This window comes from Melanaphis sacchari, unplaced genomic scaffold, assembly GCF_002803265.2.
Source record: "Melanaphis sacchari strain LSU unplaced genomic scaffold, SCAv2.0 Contig51_pilon_pilon, whole genome shotgun sequence".
Taxonomy (NCBI): Eukaryota; Metazoa; Arthropoda; class Insecta; order Hemiptera; family Aphididae; genus Melanaphis; species Melanaphis sacchari.
Genome location: NW_020271353.1, coordinates 874,090 through 901,803, shown reverse-complemented (window position 1 = coordinate 901,803; position 27,714 = coordinate 874,090). Strand labels below are relative to the sequence as shown.

General features: G+C 22.1%; 1 protein-coding gene across 1 annotated transcript; it reads right to left on the bottom strand.

Annotated features, from left to right (window-relative positions):
• Positions 1-135: 135 nt before the first annotated feature.
• On the bottom strand, positions 136-26,024 carry LOC112599503 (transcription-associated protein 1-like). Its single transcript, XM_025346422.1, has 62 exons — positions 25,596-26,024; positions 24,361-24,502; positions 24,179-24,280; positions 23,746-23,952; positions 23,341-23,487; positions 22,861-23,027; positions 22,527-22,756; positions 22,250-22,454; positions 21,919-22,113; positions 21,788-21,840; positions 21,005-21,138; positions 20,798-20,941; positions 20,156-20,442; positions 19,919-20,055; positions 18,745-18,914; positions 17,827-17,972; positions 17,598-17,754; positions 17,063-17,205; positions 16,220-16,308; positions 15,742-16,001; positions 15,442-15,666; positions 15,203-15,367; positions 14,935-15,130; positions 14,536-14,837; positions 14,280-14,463; positions 13,929-14,155; positions 13,716-13,836; positions 12,987-13,120; positions 11,936-12,097; positions 11,621-11,866; positions 10,752-11,010; positions 10,293-10,498; positions 10,064-10,219; positions 9,853-9,990; positions 9,445-9,786; positions 9,280-9,360; positions 9,088-9,180; positions 8,882-9,029; positions 8,484-8,779; positions 8,230-8,375; positions 7,118-7,373; positions 6,750-7,039; positions 6,568-6,667; positions 6,243-6,490; positions 5,988-6,165; positions 5,674-5,841; positions 5,368-5,592; positions 5,136-5,306; positions 4,450-4,896; positions 4,231-4,383; positions 3,986-4,063; positions 3,864-3,891; positions 3,666-3,781; positions 2,595-2,772; positions 2,183-2,445; positions 1,874-2,080; positions 1,609-1,800; positions 1,406-1,537; positions 1,192-1,333; positions 926-1,119; positions 380-496; positions 136-310 (listed from the first exon to the last, which is right to left on the bottom strand). The coding sequence occupies exons 2-62, from the start codon at positions 24,487-24,489 to the stop codon at positions 233-235; spliced, it is 10,890 nt and encodes a 3,629-aa protein (XP_025202207.1). The 5' UTR covers positions 24,490-24,502; positions 25,596-26,024; the 3' UTR covers positions 136-232.
• Between the last annotated feature and the right edge of the window lie 1,690 nt (positions 26,025-27,714).

Here is a 27,714-nt window from a genome sequence, read left to right as displayed (position 1 = left end):
ATAAATTATGGTAAATGAGATTAAATTTAATAAATACAAAAATTTTTGTTCAAAATCTGAGTTAGTTAAAAAAAATTACAATCATAAAATTACTTTAAAAAAGTAACATTCACATAAATAATTTACAATTAGCAGTCTTACAAAAAATAATGATTATGTAAAATTCATAATAATAAATAGAACAATACAAAAGTTATCATTATCATAACAAACTAATCCTATAGTTAGTTGATTATAACCAAGGACGCCACGTTGAACGTTCATGACATAATAATTCTTTATGGAAAGCTTGGTATAGGAGATCAGGAATCTAAAAATATAATTCAATTAATTGTAATAAAATAAAAAAATTGTAAATTATTTATTTTAATAGTATTACTGGATTGTGGGTTGCAGCATTTTTTATTTTATTGAAATTCTTCAAAATATACTTCAGATTTTTATCAACTATTTCAAAAATTTGTAGTTCATTTCTTGATATTTTTTTATAGGTTTTCTAAAATCACAATGTATAAATAAATGTGATTAATTAGTACAAATTATTGTTTAATCATTTTAATAATGAATATATATTTATTTACACCTTATAAACAAATAAAAATCAGTCTAATTAAATATAAATTTAAATTAACTAACGTATCAATCATAATTTTATTACTTAATGTTAGAAATTACGATAATCCCCCACTAAAAGTAATTTAACTTATTGTATTAAAATATATATACTATACTCAATAATAATTAAAAAAATTTAATATTTTACATGATCATAATAAATAACTATAAGTATTTAATTAATGATGGGAATAAATATTAGTATTTAAATTATTTAATTAATTAACTTTTTGAATAATACTATTTTATTTTATTTTTTAATTCCTTCCAATTTATTTCTAAATACTTAACAAATCACTGAATAACTTACAATATTATAATTAGCTAAAAATTCATCCTTCAATAATAATTTTAGAACAACACTAATATCATCAATACTGTTGGTTAAACAATGACCAGTCGCAGTTAAGCAATTTATCATTTGATGTTTTCGATAAGGCGTGATAAAATTTGTCAAATTTGGTGTCATACGAAAAGGTATTATATGATTTGAAACTAAGTTTCCTGCAAAATTATAATTGTCATTATTATTCAATACACAAATTCACTAAATGTTGAATCAAAAGAGATACTAACCATGAATTTCACTCAAATTAAATGTATAATGTAACGCAATAGCCACTCCATTATTTTTGTCAATATTTAGCATCTCAGGCTTTAATTTGATAAGGTTGAATGCATACTCAAAAAAACAAAGTAGTGAGTAATGTTCAACAAACTAAAAACAATGTTCATTAAAATTAAACATACAAATTAGTAAAATAAATTATATTCTAAGCATATCACTTACGGTTTTACGAAATGTCCAATAATCTGATTGCAATGGGTACATCAATAAAACCCAATTCTTCAACACTTCGTCTGAACCATACTTGTTTCCTGTTGCAATTAAAGATTCCATCAAAGGCTGAGTTCTCTCTGCCTGTAAACACATCAAACAGAAATTAATTTTAATTTTTTCAAATTAAAAAATATATATGACAATTGACTTACAATAATACATGTATTTAGTACTGAAAACCAAAAATCAATATCCTCATGAACCCATGACACAGGCTTATTTACTTCTCTATATATATCAAAGAGAGAAAATATTGAGTTCTTTTTAGTTTCAACCATTCTTAAATTTGGTGCAATTGTGAATGTATTTGGTATAGAGAACTTTAAAAATCTTTTAGCGGTTTCCTAAAATAAAATTGTTTATGATTAGTTGAATATGAAGTATGCATTACAATTTAGACTATAAAAACGATTTTACTTTATAATCAAGCAAATAACTATTTGCCACTCTGAATAATTGGAAAATTCTATCTTCGGATTCAATACCCTGGCCTTTTGAAACATTGTAGGTATATATATGACCATCAGTTCCACGAATAGACAACTGTTTAACAACAGTACCATTTTTGTCAATGAGATGTACATAACCACTGAAATTATGTATTCTGACAGCCTCAGAAGAATCCTAATAATACATTGATAATAACAAAAAATAGATTAAAAATTGAGGGAATAGTGGATTAGCATTTAGTAATTATATTTTATTAATTAATTTTTAAATCATTACGTCAATATAATGGTCACTGGGTATTCTTATCACAGACCAATCAAATTGATGGATTGTGGGACATCGAAAATGATGTAAAAACCTAGATGGATAATTAGATTTGTTTTCTATGCACTTGATCCATTTTTTTAGTTGGATTATCATTAGTTTGATAGTAGGAACTGAAGCAAAGCTGAAATCGGATGAAAATTTTTGCTTGAAGAATGGATAACATACTGACAAGTAATCCGGAACCAAAAATGTTTTCTTCGTTTGCAATTTTGCTAAATTAAAACATGATAAATATGAAAATTTAGTTTAACAAAAAACTATAAAGGTCTACATTCACTACTATAGTGTAGTGAATAAAATATAGCAGAATAACAAAGTAATTTTTCTATTTTATTAGATTGTTATAAATAAGTATGCATACTTGTATTTACATCTTCAGCAACAAAAGAGATAATTATAGTTTTAATAAAATTTGAAATTTCTCTTGGAACCCGTATATTTAAATTTTTATTTTCAAATGCAATATCATAACTGAGATATAAGCATTCATACAACTTTCGGCGTAGTTCTTCATCCCAACTTTCTCCTAAAGAATTTATCTATAATATAAATAAGAAAATTAAAAATTAATATAATTAATTTTATCAAAATAAATAATAGTTGCTGAAATACTATAATTAAGCATTTTTTCTTTTCTAGTATTTAAAATTAAGAATAAGATTAATTTCAATAGAATTATCTATTCATTTTATATTTATTTGATGCTCAAAAACTTTCAAAGTTTTATAAATGTATAATAGCTAATAATTGAATATTAAATTCTTTAATTTACACTCCAGATTCTCTTCTTACTCTTTTATTTTTAAATGACAAAAATTGCAAAATATTCTAAATTAATTATTATTGTTTTAAATATTTTAAATTTAATATTTCTGAGACTACTGCTTGTAGTTATTAAATTATAAATATTTCATGATAATTATAAGGTAGATAGTAGATATATGAAATGAATGGATTTTATAGTTTTTTTAAATAGTTTCTTTAAAAAGGTAGTAAAGAAGTATCATAATAAACAAAAAAAGATATTTTATCATATGTTACTCTAATTACAATCAAAATAAGTAAAAAAGAATTAAAAGAAAAATCATTATGAATTATATTTGTTAAATAATCACAGTAATAATTTTTTTTATATAACCATAAAAAAAATGATTTAAGAAATATAATTATAAGGTTCTCATTATTATATACCTTACCATACTTAATTCTTTACACCCAACAGTTTTTATAATTATAAATTTATTGTATAGGTGACATTTTTGATATTTTATAATCCGACATTTATTGATTGAAGTTAGATACTAAATGCTCAAGTTAGTTTAATTCATGTAGTTTAGAAATTGATTATAAATGATAATATTTAACAGTATTAAATTAAGACAGAAATAAATAAATAATAAAGTTTTCTTAATAAACTGTATTAAACACTAACCTGATCAACAAAATAATCCAACTGAGTTATACCAAGATTATACTTCTGCAGAAGAATCATCATTTGTTTGATCTTATCAATTTTTAACATTTGGTAAGTTTTCTTTCGAACATCATCTGTTTTATGAATAATAAAATATTATTAAAATAAGGATAAATAATTAATTAAAGATATAGACATGAAAAATAATGTACGTACATGTCAGTGTATTTGTAGACATAGTTTCCTAAACAAAAATCATATTAATAACAAGTTTTTATTTAATTATTAAAAGTATTATAATTGTATATTGTACAACTACCATTTATAATTTACATTACCATTGTTTTATTCATTTTTTCAGTGAGGTACATTCTGTTCAAAATCAAATACATTTGTTGTGGATACCATTGTCCTATCTATAAAATTAAATTACATTATAAAAATAAATTAAATTTCGTTCGATGGAACATGGTATTTGTTAAAAAAAATTAAAGTAATAATAAAACTTAATTAAAATTTAATTAATAAATTTTGATTTGAATATCTTAATAATTAATAGTAAAGAATTAACATTTTTTATTACCTTTGAAATAATTTTATCAATGGCTTTGATATTTTTTTCAACAAAGATACTTAGCATTTGAGGAAGCCATGTATCAGAAAATATAAAATTACAATTTTCAAAAGCACGTAATAGTGTATACTTGTTATCATCGTATGTTAAAAGCCATAAAATCTAAATTAAAACAATTTTTACTTATAAAAAATAATTTTAATTTTTTACTTTCTAATTGATACTTACTCTAGCTATTACAATATTACATTTAATATTAGTAGTGAATGTAGATGCTATGATATAGCATTTTATAGCAGATAATGCGATATTTACGTCTTTAATAGATGACTGGTTAAAATTGTGTTCAATTAATATTGCCCATTGAAGCCAAGCATTTTCTAATATTTCGTTACAATTTAAAGTTGTTAAAAATGTGTTCAATTGTGATAGTCGGTTGGTGCATTTATGTACACGTAAAGGAATTAATTTAAAATTATCTTCTATAACACATTGCCATTCAATATCAATAGATTTCTTAGTATTTTCAATAGAAAAAAACATGGCATGATATTTTGAAGCAATATCTGTGTAACCACAATAATCTTGAAAGCCACCTACGATTGTTAATAATAGAGGTTTCATATCATCCATAAAACCATTGTGTAAAGGTAAATTGGCTAGATCATTGAATTTCTAAAAAAAAAAGTCGAAAATGTTATAGGAATGCTAATAATAATAAAATATTAGTACTTAATACACAATATATTATAAATGTATAACCAATGATCGGTCATCCTTTTTATAATACAAATTAATATAGTCATAATATTAAACATTTACAATGTTATAATACCATACATTTGATAAAAATTTAAAATGAATGTGTATAGTGAATAAATAAAAATGTATTTTATTACATATATTATACTAACTTTATGGCATTTTAAAACTTTTGACTGTTTACATTTTACCTCCAAGTTCATCTTATGCAACCAATTAGATGTTGTAATATTATTAAGATCAATACCATTTAATATATTAATTGATACATCAGCCATGTTGTGCTTCAATGCTATCTCTCCAAAAATTAGTTTTGATTTATCCTGTGAATAGTTATCAAAGATGATTACTATTTGATATTAAGTTGTATTTAGAAATATAAACCTGAGCAGATTTTATGAAATGTGATTTTAAATTTGAATCATGTTGATTCAAAAATGAATAATATGTTTGTCGCCATGAAATCAAATCACTCCATACATTTAAACTATCTCCAATCCATGGATTTCTATTGTGCCAAATCTGAATTAATGCATTAACATTATTGATATTTTCTGGTGATTGAAACCAACTAGTTTGGATATTAAGCGCTTCACGTACTTCGACTATCTATTTAAAACAATATAATAATTTAATTGTAATATGATACAATTATTTAGTTAACTATTAAATTTAATCTGGCCAACATACCAATTGGGTGGCTTGAAGTAAAGGGATATGAGCATTGCATAAATACTTTGGTAATACTTTCCATTTATCGATAATTTCAGTAGAAGCAAGTTCGATGTGTTCCTGGACAGTAAACATTACTTGTTGATCTAGTTCTTTTAATCCTAACATTCCCAAATAAAAATGATACTAAAAGAAAAAGAAAATAAATTTTTAATTCGTTTAAAAAAAATGAATAACAACATTTATTTTTACGGTTAAGAAGTTTTAAATCAATTAAACTTTATACAATTTTTTAATTATGTATAAATAAATTATTTTAATTTATAAATCACCTTCCAAACTAATTTAGATGGCCAAATATTTTGTTTATTTTCCAAATACCATCTTAAATCATCATAATCAGAATTTTCAATCGTGTTTTTCCATCTATTTTCAATATTTAATAAAAAGGTATCATCTTCTAGTACATTTTCACTTAAATAACTCCACTCGTTTAACTCTCTTAAGCATCTGTAACAAGTGGTTGATAATCGAATTAGTGAATTAATTTAAACCATCGTGGTAGTTGTAGCAAAAACAATAATTACTTAGTTAAACGAATCTTTCTAAACATATTATCTTTATTGTAAGAGTTATTTTGATAAATTTTAGTCCCATTCATTTTTTTATCCAATAATTCCATATATATTTGTGAAGCTTCTCTAATATATCCTTGTTGCTCAAGAGACAATGCTTTTTTTGTGGCTTCACATTTTACTGTATTTTGAAAAAGACTTTCTAAAACATCTTCTTCTCGTAATAGAGAATACATCTGAATCATTCCTTCAACAGCTTCCTTAAAAATAATATACATTACATTTAAATTAAATTTTAATAGAACCAAAATATGAGTATTTAATTTATATCACTAACATCCTTTTTATCATGCTTGTAGTAATTACATATATCTTCCATTTGTTTAATAACTAAATACCATAAATTGTATGTTTTTCCGATATACGTCATTTGATAACTAAAATAAATATTTATCTACATTACATCACATCCATATACATTTTTATAGTAAATTTAACCAATCATAGTAAATAACATACGGTTTAAAATTAATATTTGGTTTACAAAGAATAATAGCTTCATAAAACGCTGCCATAAAGTTATTTCTTAGTTTACTTTTTGCTAAAAAATTAATTGCTCTTGCAGATAGTAAGTTTCTTTGATCATCATTAAACAAACTCCAAACATCGGGAAGTAATGATATCCATAAGTTTTTAGCTAAGTCCTCATCAACAAAACATAACTGTGCTACAGAGAAGCATATATCAAATGTAGATATATTTCGTACTGGATAAGATATTGAAGAATTACTAGGTTTTGAAAAGACATCCTAAAAATAAAAAACATAAAGTAAAATAAAAATAATAAAAGAATTAATTTACTATATAACAGTTTTATAAGATATTACCACATTATTTATTACTAATAATGGAAAATCGCCTTGGAGTTTAGTATTTTTGGATATTTTAATCAGTAACAGTTGAACATAAAATGCAATAGAAGCATTTAAATTATAACTTAATTCATTAGACATCAATGTGTACAATCTCATGCATAATCCACCATCACGCCATAATGTATCATAAAATTTTAAGAATTCATATCTTATTGACGGAGATTTACAATTGATACCAAATTCTATACATTCCGAGAAGTACCAATTTCTGAAAATTATAAATTTAAGTTATTTTACATGAATATATTGGTATATATTTTATTGGTACTACCAATAAACATGTAACTCTAAAATCTCTTGAAAAATTAATCAATGATAAATTGACAAGATTAACTAACTAAACTCAGAAATTCATAATTTTAGGCTGACTTACAAGAAAATATTAAATTAACTGAAGTTAAATAATAAGATACAATGAATTATAACTCTTTATCTTACCAATTTAGCTACAAAATATTAATTTGAAAAAAACTATTTAATTAATTAAATTAATCAATTAATAAAAAATTATGAATTATCTTAATTTAAAATATTACAATAATCTGGAATAGCCAATAATGTTAATGTTGTTATTGTCTGTTGTGATGTAAAATATTTATTATGAAATAATTATAATATAATAAATATAAAATTTATTGAATTTTTAGTGAATTCATATTTAATTTAACATTATAATTATCAATATTAATTAAATTACTTATTACATTTTTAATCATTAAAAAAAAAAAATCATTTTACCATGTATATTAGAAAATACATTTCTCAGATTTGATATGGTATATTAGTGTATTTTTTCAATTATTCATAACTCATAAGTAATATATTTTTAAATTAACTATTCAAAATTATTAATTTTTTTAAAAATCTGATAATATTACATTCACAACTATTTTGTTTAAATTACTTAAAAACTCATTAGTTTTGTTCAATATTTTTGATGATTATTTTGTTATATAACATATTATTTAATGAATCAATTTATTTTAGATAAGCAAAATTAAAACATAGCAGCTCGACACTAATAATTAAAAATAAAGAAGTAAGAATAATTAAAAACAAATTACCTGAAAATTTCAAGATTCAATTTATAACAATAATCAGTTAATTTTGGAAAGCGATTGATAATAGTGATGGATTTTAAAATTTTAAGAACTTGACAATTGAAAAATACAGTCTCATCTCTACAAATCTCAATCCATTTAGTTATTACCTAAAAAACATATTCAAATTATAAGATCTTACAATAAAAAATTGTATATAAAATAAATTTTAAAAAAATAATAAAATTAATGAATAAAAATAAATTTAATTAAATTACATTTAAAATGATTATCATAATTCGCTCGTCAGTTGTAGTTTTTATATATTCTAAAAGTGTTGAATTTAATAATACTCCTTCAGCAGCTTCAGATATATCTTTTATGTAATTAATGATAAGTTCAAAACATTTTACTTGCACTTCAAATGGTATATTGTTTTCAAAATCTCTAGCTCTATCCAAATTTTCTATAACTACTTTTTCAATAAAAACTTGCTTACCAACACGTGGCAATGAATCAACATGAGTTTTTAGTATTTCTAAACATTGTACCTTAACCTTTGAATTACTATTATCTAAAAAAAAATATTAATATATTATTAAAATATTTTAATTAATCAAATTAGCATGCATTAGTTATTTTTACATGATACACTATTTATAATTAGTATACTAACTTTCATTAAATTTAAACATTATATCTCCCATAGTATTAAGTAAATCGTTATTCATATAATTTGGAAAATATATTAATGAAACTCTTAATAATGTCAAACTAATTTCCAATTTGTTTGAACAATTACTACTTAAACCCTCTGAAATGATCTAAAAAATACATTTATAATGTAAATAAAGTCATATCATGTGAAAAATTCATTCATACCGTTTGAATATATAAATGCAACTTTTCTAGTCCTTCATTTGATGGGAAAGTTTTTAAAATTTCTGTTATTAATTTTAATGTGCCTTCATTACACTAAATATTAAAAAAATATAAAATTAAATAAATTTAAAATAAAACATTCCATTGGCTTTTGATATAACAAAAAAATTACTTTAAAAACAAATAACTCACTTGTTTGACTTGTGATATAGAGAGATGTCGATTGGTTATTAAAATCTCTCTATGACTATGTGGATTGCTTAAAGTAGAACCCTATTAAAATAAAATGAATAATTCAATTTTAACTGTAAATGCAGATGCAACTTCTTTAGTATTTAAAAGTAATAATATTATTACTTCAATAAATGCAAATTGTAGCAATTTGATAAGATGATCCTGAACAGGTTTCAAAGCTTCTATCATAATATTTTGAGGTAAAACATTTAGCATGAATGATACAGTATCATATGCTGCTAACAAGTTCATTAAACTTGCAGAAGAATTGCCATGAAGCATTTTTGGGTTTTGTTTGAAAAGTTGTTCTTTTTTCAGAAACGATTCCAAAAGTTTTTCAAACCACCCAAATTTTAATTTTAGTTCCGTAATATTGATTGGTTCAGTGCTTATTATATTTTTAAATAACTTTCTACTACGTATTGCTAATTTTGTTATCAAGCTTTCAGGTTTATCATCATGTGTCTGGAGTGAAATAAATGTGTGTTAGACAAAATATAATAAACATTTATAATGAACATACTACAATACCTGACATCCAACCATTGCCAAAAAGTTCAAACAGTTATCAATAAATTCAGATGATTTCTTTTTTTTTGGCAGTATGTTATTATTCTCTACTTTAGATTGTGCTTCATCAATTGAACGTTTTATAGGCAATTTTAATGTCTATTAATTAAACATGTTAAAAAAAAATTAACTATAACAATTTTTTGAAAAAATATTATATTAAATATATTACTGTATTTGAAGAGTCATCAGAAAGTTCCCAGCTAATTATCATGCATGCTAATTCTATTGCTGTATTTTTAAACTCGGGTATATTGTTATTCTTAGCAATTGGAAATAAAGCTCCTAAAATGTTACGGAGCAAGAACTCTTTGAATGGGTAAAATAACTAAATAATACATAAATACCAATTGTTTAGTTTTAATAAAAATCACAATAGTAATAATCTTATTAAAACTTACTGTATTATATTTAATTAAAAATAAACTAATATGATGTAAAATTGGCACATTTTGTGATTCGTTGGTCAATATCTTCTTAATGCATGCAACTAAACCTTGTACATTACCATTTTTTTCACAGATAGCAGAAACTATCAAGTCTAATGAATAATTTATTACTGGCAATGCTTCACTAGAGCTAGCTTTTAAAAGCTCATAATGTATCACTAGAATCATTACAATAATTAAATTAAAAAATAGTATTTAAACATATGTTTAGAAACACAGATATCTATATTTATAATGTGCACATAAATATCTGTGAAGATAATGAACACCTTTAAGTAGAGCTTAATAAACATATATATCTGTTTCCTTAGACACAGTGTTTAAACAATATATTTTTATAATGATTTAATAATATTTTAAATAATAATATATTTAAATAATGAAATATTTATGATATCCAAATCAACTAACTTTGACTAAGTTTTTCTTTTTTTGGTGGATTCTCAGATAACATTATGTGTGTTAAAATCAAATAGCAGTGATATTTAACATTTATGTCCATTGTACATCTAAACCATGTGCAAGATATTATGGAATTATATATCAATTCACAAACATTGTCATTGAAACACAGTAAGTCATCAATTAACAGACAAATAAGTTGGCATAAGAATACTTTAATTCCATCAAAATCAGATCCACTTAATACAATACGAATATTATTAAAAATCTAAAACATAAATTAACAGAAAATAATGCTTAAATAAATTATACACTGATACACAGAATCGTTTTAAAAAATATTCTTAAACATCAATTAATATTAATTTTTTTTTTTATTGTACCATAATAGAATAATTGGGTAAAAATCTTTACAATTTAAAATTTGTATTATCTAAGATGAAGGAATATATTTTTCAAAAAGTATTATAAATTAAGAATAAATATAATTTTTAATTCTAAATAAAAATATATAATTAATAATTAATATACCTAATAACTCATTAATGATTATTAATCTTCAAGAAGCTATTTTTTTAAATATTTTTAAATTATAAGCCTCTAATAGCATAGAGATCACAATCTTTAGGCAGTTCATCTATTTAGATAGGTACTTATCCATTGATTTTATAATCAACTTAATTTTAAATGAAAAGAAAATATGAATAAATGTATAAAAATTATTTGTTTATTAACGATGTATAATTATAATCTACAATGATTAACAAAAAGAAATCATGAAAATAATTATGTGTATCAGCATACATAATATTTGCCTATAAACATATTCAGTGTAAAATTATTGTTTAATTAACTTTTATAAAAAAGGAAATACTTACTTTATTTAAAACAACTCCAATTATATTTTCATTAGATTTAGTAAATGTACATAATAGTTGTTGTTTTTCCCCTTTTTTATAAGACACTGAAAAACATGGTAATATTATATATTGAAGTATTTTTCCTAAAATATCAATATTTGCATTTTTTTTTTGATACAATTCAATAAATTGAAAAAATACAATTCGTTTCCATTGTATAGTACTTGATTGTATTATTTCTTTTTCTAAAAATTTTCTGAAAAACTGTTTCAACAAAATAAAAAATAAAAATAAGTTTATGTATAAATAAAAAATTTATTGAATAAAACTTACATTTATATCAATAGGAAATCGCATCGAGAACACAAAAAGTAAATGAAAAAGTATAAAAACTTCATTAGTATGATCTCGATAATAAACAATTATAATTTTTAGTATCAATTTAGGTTCATCCCATTCTGTTGATTGAACAGCAGCTATATTTTTAAAACGTTCCTTAAAAAATCACGACAATTAATAATTAGTTCAAAATACAATTGTAAATCAATGTCTTTATTAAGAATATTAGGCGGCGAAACATAGTTCTGGAGAAATTCAATAAGATTGAAAAGTTTTTTGTCACAGAGAAAAACAGAGGAATAAAATAAACTAAAATTTTTATTGAAAATAACTTCAGATTTTTCCATAATTTTCTTCTATAATTTCTTTCAATTTTTATTTTTTCATTTTAAAACTTGATTATGTATATTATCAATCGTTTTAAAGAGTTTAATGTAAGCAATTTTTTTTATATATGTGAGTTTGAATCGGGTAAAATATATGTGCAATAATAAGTGGTCATTAGAATGTGTGATTGTGCATAAAAGAAATTATACACGCACACACATGTCAAAAATGAACTACAGGAATATTAGTTATTTTGTTTGGTAAAAAGTACCGATCTTTTGGCAACCATATTAACTAATCTATTAATTTGATAAGACTTCTGACAATTAATACTAGTACTTTAACTTTTATTTCTAAAAGCAAAAATATTAATTTTAAAAAATAATTAGTAAATAATCAATCATGATGATTATTAAAATGAAACTAATAATATTTAAGTTTAATTTCTCCATAGAGCCTTTAGCTCAATCTCAAAAAAACTTATGCCTTTAAGAACTACTGGACAAAAATTATGTCTTCAATAAGGTATATAAATATAGTGAAATTTCCATATTATTAAATCTCATGAGCAACAAAAATAATCTGTATTATAAAATTAAATCAATTTGATCTAATGTGATGTTTTATTAGTATAAATATTTCGATTAATGGAAGTTTCACTATATAAAATAAATATTATTTTATTAAATAATATGAAATAAAAATATGTAAAAATTACTTTGAATTTAATACTGCACCAAATATTTAGTAGAGAGTGTATAATTTTGTTTGAGTTAAAAATCCATTTTTTGGTCATTTTTAACAAATTATATATTATTTTAACACATGCATATTGAATATATCTTGGAGTATCTAAATATATATAAAAAAAGAATAATGTTAAGTTCATAATGAACATTAATGACAACTAATAACATGTTAGCATATAATGTATGTAAATTTATTTTACTCTAAGTTAAAGTCATAAACATAATGACGTTAGCCACACACTAATAATTTATAATATACTTTTAAATTTGATTCTTAACTGAAAAATAATAGATATAATATTATAATACTTTATAGTAAAGTTATAAATACTGGTAAAACTTAGCATTTACTGCTAGCAAAATCATGATTTCTGAATTTCATCTCATTAACTTGTATTCAAAATTGGATGTTTTTTTTTTGCATTAAGTTTTTATTAATTTTTACAGGTTATATCTAACCACAGAAAGCATTTTATTATAAAATGACTGATGATTTTCAGATTTTTTTTATACTTTACATTATAGACTGTTTATTCTAAAATTTACCATTTCTTGTATATGAAAATCTGTTTTATTAACCAAACAGGAAATTGATTGAAATTATTTTGTTTTTAAAAAATTCAACTACAGTTATAAGTTTTAAATGTTATAACATACATTAAATAAAATAGTATTAAAAGATAAGAATAAAAACTAACCTGATTTTGAAGTTCCCAATAAAGTTTCTAGGTGTGAAGAGTCTGACGTCAACACATTTCTAAGAGATTCACATTTTTCATTGCGTATCATTGAAATAAAAAATAAACTCCATGTTGAATTCTAAATAAGTTTTTTTAAATACATCAGAATTTATTATTATAAGAGTATGACATTCATAGTCAATTAATACAAATAATTACAAAAAATCAAACCTTTATGTTTTGATCTAGAAAAAATAATTGTATACAAGCTACAGGGAACTTTAGAAGACATTCAATCAAGTGTGGATATAATCTATTACATAACTCAACATTTAAAATATTTTGATTTAAAACAAGTTCACAGATTTCTTTAACATGAAAAAATTGTGCTTCTCTTATTTGACTAACTATTTGTATAATTTTCTCTAAACTAAGTTCAAGTTCATACAAGGAAGTTCCTGAAATAAAAAAATATTATTAAAAGACATGTATAATAATTTATTAAGCAATTGTAAAATTTTAGTTTAAGTTTATTTAAAATATTAAATCATGAAAAGAATAATAAATGTGATATTGGCTTACTATAAATACCGCAATTTAAATTGTTCCATAAATATTTAAATGAATTTAGTATAGTAGTACAAAACATCTTATTTGGACTAGATGGAAATAATTTTGTTATATACAAAATATAATTAATATTTATTAATGTAACCTTTTCTGGGTCTTGAAATAAATCATCATAATATAATAATAATTTATCCACCTAAACAAAATTTAGTTTAGGTAAAATACATAAGTATTAATTTTACAAAATGTTGAATTTAATTAATTTTACCATTTTTAATTCTATGATAAGATTTATACTGCGAGATTCTAAACACTGGTACACTATTTCTTGCATTTTAATATCAGAACTCATTAATGCATTCAAAAATATTTCAAATATTAATATATTATCTGAATTTGTCATAAAACTTGAACAGTGTACTAAAACTTGCATGGCTACTTGACGAAATTCAAACAACTGGGTAGATGATAAACATTTAAACATTTTTATTGAACTCATTTCTTTACTATCCCCTTTGCATACAATATTAATCATATTGAAATAAAATACATTAACTTTATTTAGAATGTCTATAATTAAAAAAAAAAATATATTTATATATACAAATGAGATTTAGGATTTTACAAATAATAATATAATAAAATTTAACCAATGTAAATAACTTACCAAATTGTTCCAGAGAAATAGAATGCAAAGCACAAAATATATGCCCTTTCATTATACCAATTTGAGATTTAAAAGTGTAACTATCAAATAATCGATTTCCTGGAATTGCTAGTTGAATTTGCTTATGGTATGGCTCTAAAATATCCACAATCGTTTTTTGTTGTTTATTTGCCATCAAATTAATAATTTTTATAGACTATAAATAAATTTAAATTAGTATAATAACAAGTTAAAAGGTAAAAATAATTTAATGGTTAATCATTTTAACCTGTTCTCTAAGCAAATCATTTGGTCCAGTTATGTAATCAGTAATCTCCGTCAAAATAGTATCCTGTATTAAATCATGTGATGGATTTTTTGGTTTAACCCAATACAGCCAGTTTAACATGTAATCTAAATTACTTTCAGCAATTTTTAGAGTACCAAATGTCAACTAAAATAAATATAATTAAATTATAAATATTATGTTACCAACACTTATAAAATACAAATTATTAAGAGTAATACATGTTTGTTATAATCGAAAAATATAAACAGCGTGGCTCTAAATGTATTATTAAAATGTTTAATAAACCAATTAGAATATTCATTAGCCTCAGTCTCTTCTTTTAATAAATTTGTAAACAAAGTCTGTAGTCCTAAGCAACCTCCACGTTTACAAATCCAACTTAAATCGTAACAAAGTTCACAAAATTGCTGGAACATGTAAGTAATAAAAGGAAAATAAACCACCTGAAATAGTAATACATATTTAATAAATATTAAAATAAATAGAATTTATAAACATATACAATAATTGATATATACATTATCTCCTAAGATTTTTTGCGATTCTCTTAAAATAAATTCTGTAGCTTTTACGCCAAACTGCGAAATATTTTCCTTTTCATTTGATAATACTTCACAAATAGCATCAATTATAACGTAAGGATTAACTTCTAAAAAGTATCCGTATGAAATATCACTAAAATGACATATGGAAATATGAATAATTCTTTTGGTGAATTCATCAAATAATGTTAAAGCATCTGCCTTCAAATACTCATCATCACAGCAAATCATTAAACCTAAATAGTAAATATTGAAAAACTTAATAAATGTAAAATATTGTTTAATTTGGTATTGCAATAATACCCTTAACAATCTAAGCATTTAAATTGTAAATCAATTTAATAAATTAATTTCCCAAAACATCAAACTACAAAGAGGTAATTGATTATAAATATTTTATACTAAACATGTTATCATGTTTGATATTTAAGGAAAAAATACAATTTTTAATTACCAGTTAATGCTTTAATATATGTTTCATCGATAATAGAGTTAGTATACCGCAATTCATTATCTGCAAACTTTTCTATTAATGTTTCCAGACTGAAATTTATAGATATTTTCCATATAAGCTAATATTTCAATGATTAAAAAATATGTATTTTTAAAAATATACTATTAATAATAAAATCCAACATACATTATATAACTATATAACATAGTAGTTATCTTCAACAATAAATATGATTTCTACTTTATAATAATAATGATAAAGAGGTTCAGAAATTGTAGGTTTCAGATTTTTTCTTATGCTTCAAATGTATAGTTTTAATATTATTTAATTAATTCTTAATACATCAAAGTTCAAAATTTTGAAGTAGCTTTACTTGTTGGAAATACTAAAAAAATTAATAAATTTATGAATCAATATTTTAACTTTACAATATTTACTATTATACAATATCAGATTTAGGTGATTAATGTTTTTAAATTCCATCTTATTCTAGGGTAGCTTTATTCATAACATCAATAAATTTACTTTTAAATTCAATATTTTAAAAAATATTTATTTAGCTTATTTCTAAAATATAGACTACATTAACTTCCTAATATTTTAAGATATTTTGAATAACTATTTTCCTAATTATCAGTAGGCATACAATTCAAATACTTTTTATTTGTATATAAACAAATTATTAGATATATTTTTATACTAAAGTACAAATACTAATATTAGAAATAAGTAACATAATACAGACTAAAATAATAAGGATTATTTTGTATAAATATTATGTATGTTGGATATTACACTTGAGAATTAATATTTAAAAAAAAAAAAAAATGTAAAATCTTTTACTTGATATTTGACAATAATTGTAAAATTCTATTAGAATCATATTCCATTGATATCGTAAGATATCCTCTTATAACATTCCAACTTTGTAATCTATTGAATCTATCATCATCCGAGATTAATGTTTGAGTAGCAGTATTCACACCCTATAAAATATAAATAAAATATTTAAAAAATTTACAATTCAATTTAATGAATTAGAAAAACATTAATTAATTAAGATGTAATAAATATAAAAAAAAACATAGTAAATTAAATAATAATTAAGTCCAAATATTTCATTTTATAAACAGCAATCATCAAATATTATATAAATATAATTTTAATTTATACAAATACTTTAAAATAATCTATAGATTCTATAGTTTAATTATACAAAATATTTTTTTAAATTAAATCACAATAATGTTTAACTTGATTAAAAGTTTATGATTTAATTTAAAAATAAAACCTTGAATTATTCATTATAATTATATATGTATGAAAAATGATGAAACTAAAGTTAGTATTATAACTGAATTCATATTTTTTTACTCACAGTTTCAATATCCATTTCTAATATGGTATTATCATAATCATCATATGCTATACATATTTTAGGTTTCCTAGAAACTTGATGAAATTGTTTTTGAGTTTCAAGGTGGTCAGTTTTCATAACTGAACTTCGATTAAGACCTCCAAACTTTCCGAGTAAACTTAACAAAAAAAAAAATTATGCCAATAATAATAATAGCATTATTCAAATATTCTCTTAAAATTAAATCTACCTAACAGCTGGCAGTGAAATTGATTCATGAGGACTTTGTAAACAATCACACAATCCTTTCATGATTTCATTTCGAACTGGAAGAACGGGGTCATCTAAAAATTGAGCTGGCAAGACATCTAAACACTTCTCTAAAATACCAAGGCCCTAAAAATGATTTAAAAAATACATTTTAATGACTTATTTATTAAAACATAATGAAAATAATTATAATAATATGCTTCAATCATTTTTAGTACTATGTTTATTGACTCTAAAACAGTTTTATATTGCATTTAATTTTAGATAGTTAAATGTTTTTTTTAATCTTTGTTATTTTTAAAAATTAAATGTCATTATTGATAAATGAAAAACAAGAATAAATTTAAATATTTTGTCTTGGATCAACAAAATTTTTAATAGAAAATTTCATCACCACGACACAAATTATTAGAAAAATGTACAAACTCCACTTTCATAAACTTTATACATAATATATTTATAAGACAACATTTTACACAAGTATTTTTTAAAGTAAAAAGCTAACATTATAAAAGTATCTAAAAATTGTAAAATTAAAACAAATCTATAGTTAAAATATGAAATATAAAACTTTGGTTTTTATAAATGAATATCACCTTGCATAAATAAGTGTTATTAAATTAAGTACATAATAACATGTCTAAATCATATTGAAGAATAAGATATCCTTTTTAATGAATATTGTCTAAAACACTTACTTATTTAAAAATATTTATCCAAAAAGGACAACTATATTTTGGCTAGAATTTTAAATTAAGATTGACAATGTCAATAGGTACAGTCCTAATAAATATTTAATTTATAAATATAAGATATATATTACGTATTATTATAATATTTGTATAATTAATTTCATTTAAATTTATTAAAAAAAAAATAAAGTGAGTTATATACATACTTGTGGAGTTAATTCAGGTATTTGAAACGAATAAGCAATTACTGACAATAGATCCATTACATGAGAATGAAGAACCACTTTAAACATACACTCAGATAAACACAATTCTGCAATTGCAACTTTTGTTACAACTGCATCATTTGTTAAACTTTTGTGATATGAAAGTAAATCTGTATAACAATATAAATAAATTATTTGGATAAATGTACAAATTAAAAATAACTTTAAAAATTTAATAATTACAAATAGTATATAGTTTCAAGAAAACATGTATTTAGAAATGAAAGGACACTAAATAGTATAATAGTTGCTATTCAATATGGATTATTTATAATTTTATGTAACACAATTATTGAGAATATTGGTTTCAAAACTATAATCACACACTTCATAGATTATATCCCATCAAACAAGTATGTCTAACATAATTTTATAACAATAATTAAATAATAAAGACAATTGTAATCTCAAATTATTATTTTTTTATTTTTAAAATTAAATGTATTTTCTGAAAATAAAAGGGTTTTAACCCTTTGGGTAAACACATACACATTGTAACTGACGTATTTAAATACAAATACCAATATATCTCTATAAAATCAATATTTAAAAAAACAAAATGTTTATTTAGATTTTGTTATTAAATAAACAATCGGTGCTCAAATAGTTATTTAAAAATATCTAAGATATTTCAAGTATAAAAAGAATATGTTTAAAATATAATTAAATAAAAAAAATCAATTATTTATTTTTTCTTATTAACTATGTTTTACTAAAGTATGTGATTGAAAAACCATTTTGTAGAAAATGTATTTAAAATTATCTACTTGAAATTTTAAAGAAAAATTGGCATTGACATAAAGTTAAGTTGTATTACTCATGTGTGTACTGAAGACATAAGATTATTAGTTTTCTTAAAATAAGTATTTAGATAATTTCTATTATTTTCCAAAAGTCTTATTTCAATTCATGATAATCATTCTAAAATATTTAATAGATATTCTTGTATGTTTATACTCTGTTTAATAATTATGTAGCAAATATTAAAGCGTAATTAACATGTTTGCAGGTGACAAATTTTTTACTTAAAACCATATCTTACAAGAAAAACTCTCACTCTCACATAATTAATAGTTTTTGAAAATCTAAAAGTATAAAAATAAGTTTATAATACCGCAAAGCAGACATCTAATTAATGAATACGTATTTTCTCCAAAATCATAACTTGCTGTTTCAACAATAATTAACATTGTTTTTAATATTCCAATAAAAAATACAGGATATTTTGTGTTTCTCAAATTATTCATCAATCTGTAAAAAACATTGAAATAATTACTCTCAAATTACCATACTGAAATTTGAAATTATTTATTTATGATAACTAATTAATTATGAATTTAAAATTAATTACGCTTCGATAATTTTGTAAACATATCCATCACGTTTATCATCATTATAGTTTAGTTTGACATTTAATTGAATCTTATCAACCAAATCAAATATATGCGATTTTTCATTTTCATTAATTAGATTGTTTAATATATACTCAAATATTAAATTGCTAAAAGTTGAAACTAAAATTTCATCGTTCAGTGCCATTTCAAAAAATAATGTTTCTAGATTATTAGCATAAATCTGTTTAACTAAATGGTCTCCATTAATCAAAGTCTTAAGATGAATTGGACTGATACATGAAAGCTGAAAAAATTATTAAATATTAAATACATTATGCATAATGAAATAAAAACATGTAATTAAAATAAAATATTAAAGAATTTAAAATGAAAAAAAAAAAATTAACTTATCATAAAAGCATTAATAATAAATAGTAATGTAGTCAATCAATTTAGCAATTAAGTTTAAAAATTGTATGAATAAATGTATTTTATAATTATAATAAAACTAGATAAACAAAAAGGTCAAGGTAAAATGTCCATAAAATAAACAGACAATGTAGTATATTTGTCAGACGCAGATAATATAATATGTAATTAGAATGTCTTATTAAAACATCAATACTCAACAAAATATTATTTAAAATACATTTACTTACAGCAAGAAGGATTTCTTTCACCATTTCTTTTTTTGGCAATGAATCATCACAAATTTTTAATGACAACAATGAATGATTTACAAAATGATTAAATGTTTTTTTATATTGAGGGTGAATTAAAAATTTTTCTCCTTCAATTTTAACCTAAAATCATTTATTATTATTTATAATTATTTTTTTTTTAATCATGCACCAAAATATAATTACAATAAATTGGAACACTGTTCTAATTGCTGGAATAATTATTTTAATAAACCGTTTTGAATCGGCTAAAGAATAAGGAGCTATTTGTGATGGATGATAACCATATTTAAAATCTTCTTTTTCTTTTGTTAGTTTTCCTAAAAAAAAAAGTAAATTATGTAAGTTAAATAACACATAAAAATTATGAAAAATTCTATTTCTATTTCATTTACTCAAACCTAATAAGATAATTATGTTAAAATATTTAAACACCTATAAATAATTTATTCTTTTTAATAGGCAAGAGTATGTTATTGTTACATGAAAAGATTTTATTTTTTTTCTTAATAGACTAATTATAGAGAGTAAAATTTGTTCAAAAGCTATAAAGCTTATTATTGACTTGACAGAAATCTAATAAAATGTTATCATTAAGTAAAATTGTTGAACACCGCAATGGTTTTATTAAGTGTATTAATAAATGTAAAAAAAAAAAAAAACACAAAATATATTTTTGCCATTAATGAATATGTAAAAAACTATTAGACAAAATATGGATATTAATAATAAAAAATGTTGTAATGGATTATAGTAATAATAAAATATATGATATAATGAATAAGGCTAATAAAGTAACTTGCTATATTCGAGGAAAAATATTGATGATACATTAAACAATAAAAATAAATATTGTTTGAAAGTAAATTGTTAATACATAGTATAATGTTAAAAATTTAATACACACTAAGTATTATATTACATATTTCACTTAGACCATACATAATTCAAATTTCATTCTTATCATACCTGCTAAAATAGATGAAATGCTTTCATTATCATTTTCTTTTGAAAAGCTAGACCTAAAATATTAACAAATACTTTAATAAGATAAACTACTATAAATAACTTAATATATAGATACTGATTAAAAATATTACTCATTTAATTGTGGTAAATAAAACTTTTGGAACTGCTTCAACTTTATTATAAAAATTTGAAGTACTCGATAAAATAAATCTACTACAGAACTCTTATCATCTTCAATTAAATTCAAGTTAGTAATTGTATTATTTTGTCTTTGAACAATGCAACTTAATACATTCATGACCATGTTACACAAATTTATTTGATATCTAAAAAGAAATATTCTATATTAATGATACACACATCTAAATAAAATGAAACTTATATCACATTATTGTCTACATTGTCTATTATTAAATATTGTATTTTAAAATTGTTTTGATATTTTATACTGTAGTGACTTACTCAGGTTGGAGAGTGGAATCTAATAAATTAGTAAAATGTAAATGAATAACACGAACTAAATAATTCATTGATAATTGACTGTGTAAATGTGTGATAAGATGATCAATATATACATAAGCTTTAGGTCTTAATGCATATTTTGATGTCCAAGATCTTCCAGTGATTAATGTCTCATCTAAAAATCTATCCATGAACGGTAAAAATTCTATAAAAATAAAATTATGACAATTGAGGGGAATTTATTTATTTTTTTTTTACTAAAATAAATTTAATTTACCATGTTTATAATCAATGAGTACAAAAGATTCAAATGCTGAAAGCAATTCTGAACGAATACTACTAATATTTGATGCTATGTTACAATTCATTAGACTTATAATTCTACTGGGCAATGTAGGACAATGTAAACGAACTCCATCTTTAGTACATTTCAAAAATGATGAAAAAAAAAACAATAACCTCACTTGGGCATGTTTTAAATCCAATATTAAATCTCTGAGGTCTGGTCTAAAGTAGAATTAAAAACATAGAATAAATATAATTCATGTAAGTATATTATAAATTAATATTTATCATATTAATAAATATTCAAAATTGTTAATGTTATTTACTTATAATTGATCTCTATATTAAAAAAGCTCATGAGTACTGGAATCAATTCTAAAATATCATTCTTGAAAGCTGGATTTTCACTATAAAACACATAATATGTTTTCAATAACAACGCAAGTTCCTTTAAAACTTTAAGTGATACTTTTCCCATTGGAACAAATATATACTAAAAACAAACAAAATAAAAATTGTAGATGATTATTTAAAAACAAAATAATTTTTATTAAAATTAACCTAAAATTAGATTTTAATAACTAAGTAAAAAAAGTTCTAAAAAATACTTAGTTTTGATAAAAAATTGAAAATAAGTCATATTATGAATTATAAATTTGAAATATAAAAATTAATTTGTGAATGTAGGGAATATAATTTTAATTAAATTACTCAAAATAATATAATAATATATGTATTATGCATAAGTGAATCTAAAATATAAAACATATTTTAACACAAATCTATAAAAATATATTAATACTTACATTAACAGAATTTCTTGTGACAGTTGTAGTTAAGCGTATAGTAGTAATTAATTCTTTTAAATCAGAAGTTTTTTGAAAGTTAAAAATTTTTTCTAGAGTACTAGAATTGTTATATATATCCTTAATAAGCATTAATAGTTTATAAATCTGAAAAAATAAATATTTATAAAATTATTCATATGGATCTATAATTATCTTTTACAATATTACATACTATTGCAGATTTAAAATACTTTTAAATACATATTTATATTTTAATTATTAACTATACAGAAATAAATATCACTGAGACCAATAATGAAAAATCAGTAATGTTATACTAGAAAATTTACTTAATATAAAAATAAAACATATTATCTGAAATAAATTATAAAATATAAAACAATAATATTATCATGGATATACCTCTGCTTTTAAACAAGCACTATCATATTTTGGCTTAAAAAGATTAATTAACTCCTTAATAATTAAAACACTACAAAGGGCGCACTGCTCATTATCGGTTTCAATAACTTTTATGCATGTTCTCATGATGTTTTGAAGATGAATTTTTGCTTTTTCATGATTATTAATGACTTTATTAATTATTTGAAGTATAATTTTTCTTATTTTCTGTAAAAGATACAATAGAAATATTAGTCATAAACAGTTAAATATTTATATTAATAAATCATTTCATATGATAGGATAGTTATACTTCATGCCTATCATAAATTACTCTAAATATTTAATTGTATTATTGACAGTAATTATGAACTTAATTATAAATAAAATCAATTAAAAAAAAAAAAAAATGTTTTAATAATATTTATAATTATCCACCTTTAATAATACTTACAAATAAATCATTGTCTGGGCTAAAAACTGGTTCAGTTGTGCATAACAATTTAAGTAAAATAACAACCATATTATCAAAGTAAATTTGTGATCGACAACATTCCTGAAAATCAAATTTAAAAAATAATTATTAACATTATTACTGAAAAACTAAATTATTTTTTGAAAAATAATTTAAGTTACTTCAAGACTTTCGGAAATCTTTTGTATAAGCTGCAATTTAACCTTCATATTCACAGCAGAATTTAATATTAGTGTCAAATCCACTGGACCTGATGTTTTGGGATGTACTATCTTACGAACTGGCTCCATGTCTTAGTAAAAGCTGAAGAAAAAAACAAGTAGAAAATTAAGTAGAAAAAAATAACATAATTATCTAACTTTTCTTTATTTATTTATTATAATTTACATGAAAATAATTCAAACAGAAGGTTAACAATTTACTAAAATATTAAATCATTTTCAAAAGTATTAAATATAATTTTATTCTATATCTAATATACTTGATTATAAACTGCATACATTAGTAAAATATAATTACAAAACAATTTTAATATTTCAACAATAAACACTGAAGTAATATAGTAATATGAAGTCCTGCCAACAAATGATTTAGTAAAATAGAAAGAACAAAAAGTATTGGATTTGATAATCCATTTTCTCAGTTATCAATGAATTAGTAGACCTATACCAAACTTGATGAAAATAAAATGTATACTACCTATAGTAACTATTTTATGCATTAAACTTTCTTCATCCAACATATCTACATATACCCAGTTACATATCTATTTGATATCCATTTTTATACCAATGTATATTATATGGTTATGTAAATGGAAAAATTTTACATTACAATGTGTAGAACACATATAACAAAGCATATTCAACATTATGCCAACCGTATTAAAAGTAGGTACAATTAGAATAGAAAATATTTAATATACTGTTTGTTTATAATTCTAAAGGTTGTTACACCTATTTAAAGTATATCCAAAAAATGATATAGCTATGATAATAGAAATATATCTGTAATAAATTTTACTTTTAAATTGAAATATTGACGTCGATATGACAGTACAGTAAATAAGTTAATTGCTAAAACACTGAATTATACTTTTTTTAAATTTAATGCTAAATAGAGAATCCAAATACATAACAACACATAAAAAATCCAGAAAATACTTCTCCTAGTAATACATATTAATATACTATAGATCTGACCAATGCGATAATGCCTAATAGTTAACCAACTGTACACACCCAATATTATTACAATTGATAATCAAGACAAAACTAACAATTACACAACCGTTGGTAAAAAGGACTTCAACCATAGACGGCACAAATACAATTATACAATATAAAAAAAAAAAAAAAATTAAAACTAACATCATCAATTTGACATAATTATTTACCTTTTATTTATCGTTCCTCAGGGGTAATTGTGTAAGGTTACAGATGAAAAGGGTAATTTGGACGCCGAAGTCCGTCAACTGGACTTCATAATTCATGCAACGACGTCAGCTTTGAGCAGAGTTCACCGTCTCGAACGTGCGACGATCACATGAATTCCATCGATTTTCGAATCAAACGTTTTCGGTAGCAACATTATTGTTATTATTATTACTATTACTATTATTATTATTATTATTATTACAATTTATCGTTGTAGTTTGTACGATATCGATTTAATTTTTTCAAATTATTCTTTAAGTTTATAATGATAACGCCTGTGCGCGTACGAGAAACGCGCGTACTATAATATTATCACCGGCGAGACGACGACACGGCAACGACTATCGAACGAATGAGTACTGACTACTGAGTGCTGAGTAGTAAGTAATGACGAATGACGATCGGCCAGGGTGCGTGGCTGGAAGTCAGCGGCGGCTAATCAAACACGTTAATCCACTATCAGCGATTTTTTGTTCCGATTTCTTGTCGTTCTTACAGATAATAACAATAATAATAATAATAATAAATTCAAATTTAAATCGAATAACAAATACTAGCTGACTTTAAAATAATCACAAATCACTTATTAAAAAGTGAATATTTATAACTGATATTAATTCACTGATAAAAAATGATAAGAGCGATTAATTTTTCTATTTAATTTTAGTTAATATTGCTAATACTGTTTAGTATTTTATATAATTTATCTATTCCATCTCAATGTTTCATTTAATTTTTAAACTGACTAACGCAAACCTTGTTTTCGGTTGCTGTTATTACTGAATTCTTCAATCTACTACCAAAATCATAAGATCCAAAAATATGTTTAAGATTTCTTGTTCAAATTACTCGTTTTTTGTATTTATTGTACTTTTAAAACAAATTGATTTCATTGTCTTCAAAGTTCCAAATACCCAATGCCTGGAAAAGTATACCTATTCTATTTTTTATCTGAAAAATAATACATATCATTTTAAAAATAAAATTCTCATGACATTTATTTTATTTTTTTTTGATAAAAGCTTGTAGGTATCTATAAAAAAATTATCCCCTTAAGTATTGTTTTTAATTTTTACATTTTAAACCCTGCTAATTTATTAAAAAAATACAACTGTAATATATCATGAATTTATTTGTTAACTTCAAATAATAAACAAGTTATTATGTTCTTTCATAACATTTCCATGATAAATATAAACTCATTTTGTTTACATAAAATACTTAATAATTAAATTAGAAGTAGGATTTAAATTCTGAGGGATATAAGGAGACTTAATTTCCATTTTTACCTTTAACAAATACTTAAAAGTAAAATATAAGATATTTTTAGTATTTTTTTATTCAAATTGAATTTTATGTTTTGACTTTGGATATAATGAGGTATTATTTGTAAGTTGTAATTACAGTTTATGGTTTATCTATGATTTTTTTCTCTAAGGAATATGTAGAGTGCTTAATTCATTTATCGGCAAGAATTAATAAATTAAGCAAAATTACTTTTATGTCTTTTTCACACAATCATGACCTACAAATTCTATTATGACTATAAAAGAAAAATGTAGGTTATAAGGTCTTACCCATATCAAATAATTATCTAATAGCAATTTACATTTATGTAATAGCTATTGCTATTATAACTTAAAGAACCAAGTATAACATATAAAATCTTCATAATTGCTTAATTAAAAAATGTATAATTATCTATAAGGATTTATAGGATTGGGCAAGTTAGATGTTTTTCAAAACTGATTAAATCATGACATTATTCTTAAGTTCTATTAAGATGGTCAAATGATCGAGATTTATTTGAGGTAATGGAAAAATTGATTTCTTTTAAGCTAGTGTTATTATTAGGGATCAAATAATTAAAAAAAAAAATTATGCTTATACTTTATCTTTCTTAGTATCATCAATTGACATGTCATTCACTGGAACATTATAAATTATAAAATTATGAGAATTTTTTATTTTCATTGATGCTTCAAAAGAAATTATAGGATCACAAGTTGAAGCTGGATATTTTTTTGTTAACGTAATATTTTAACTCCTTTTTCTAGCCAATAAAAGTAGGGCCTTAAT

What these genes read in the sequence shown, in the direction of transcription:
- LOC112599503 (XM_025346422.1), bottom strand. Translation starts at nt 24,489, where the DNA reads ATGGAGCCAGTTCGTAAGATAGTACATCCCAAAACATCAGGTCCAGTG. An exon ending in TTCTAGATCAAAACATAAAG is followed by an intron (nt 13,837 to 13,928) that starts GTTTGATTTTTT and finishes AAACTTATTTAG; the next exon opens with AATTCAACATGGAGTTTATT. An exon ending in TACTAAATACATGTATTATT is followed by an intron (nt 1,538 to 1,608) that starts GTAAGTCAATTG and finishes ATGTGTTTACAG; the next exon opens with GCAGAGAGAACTCAGCCTTT.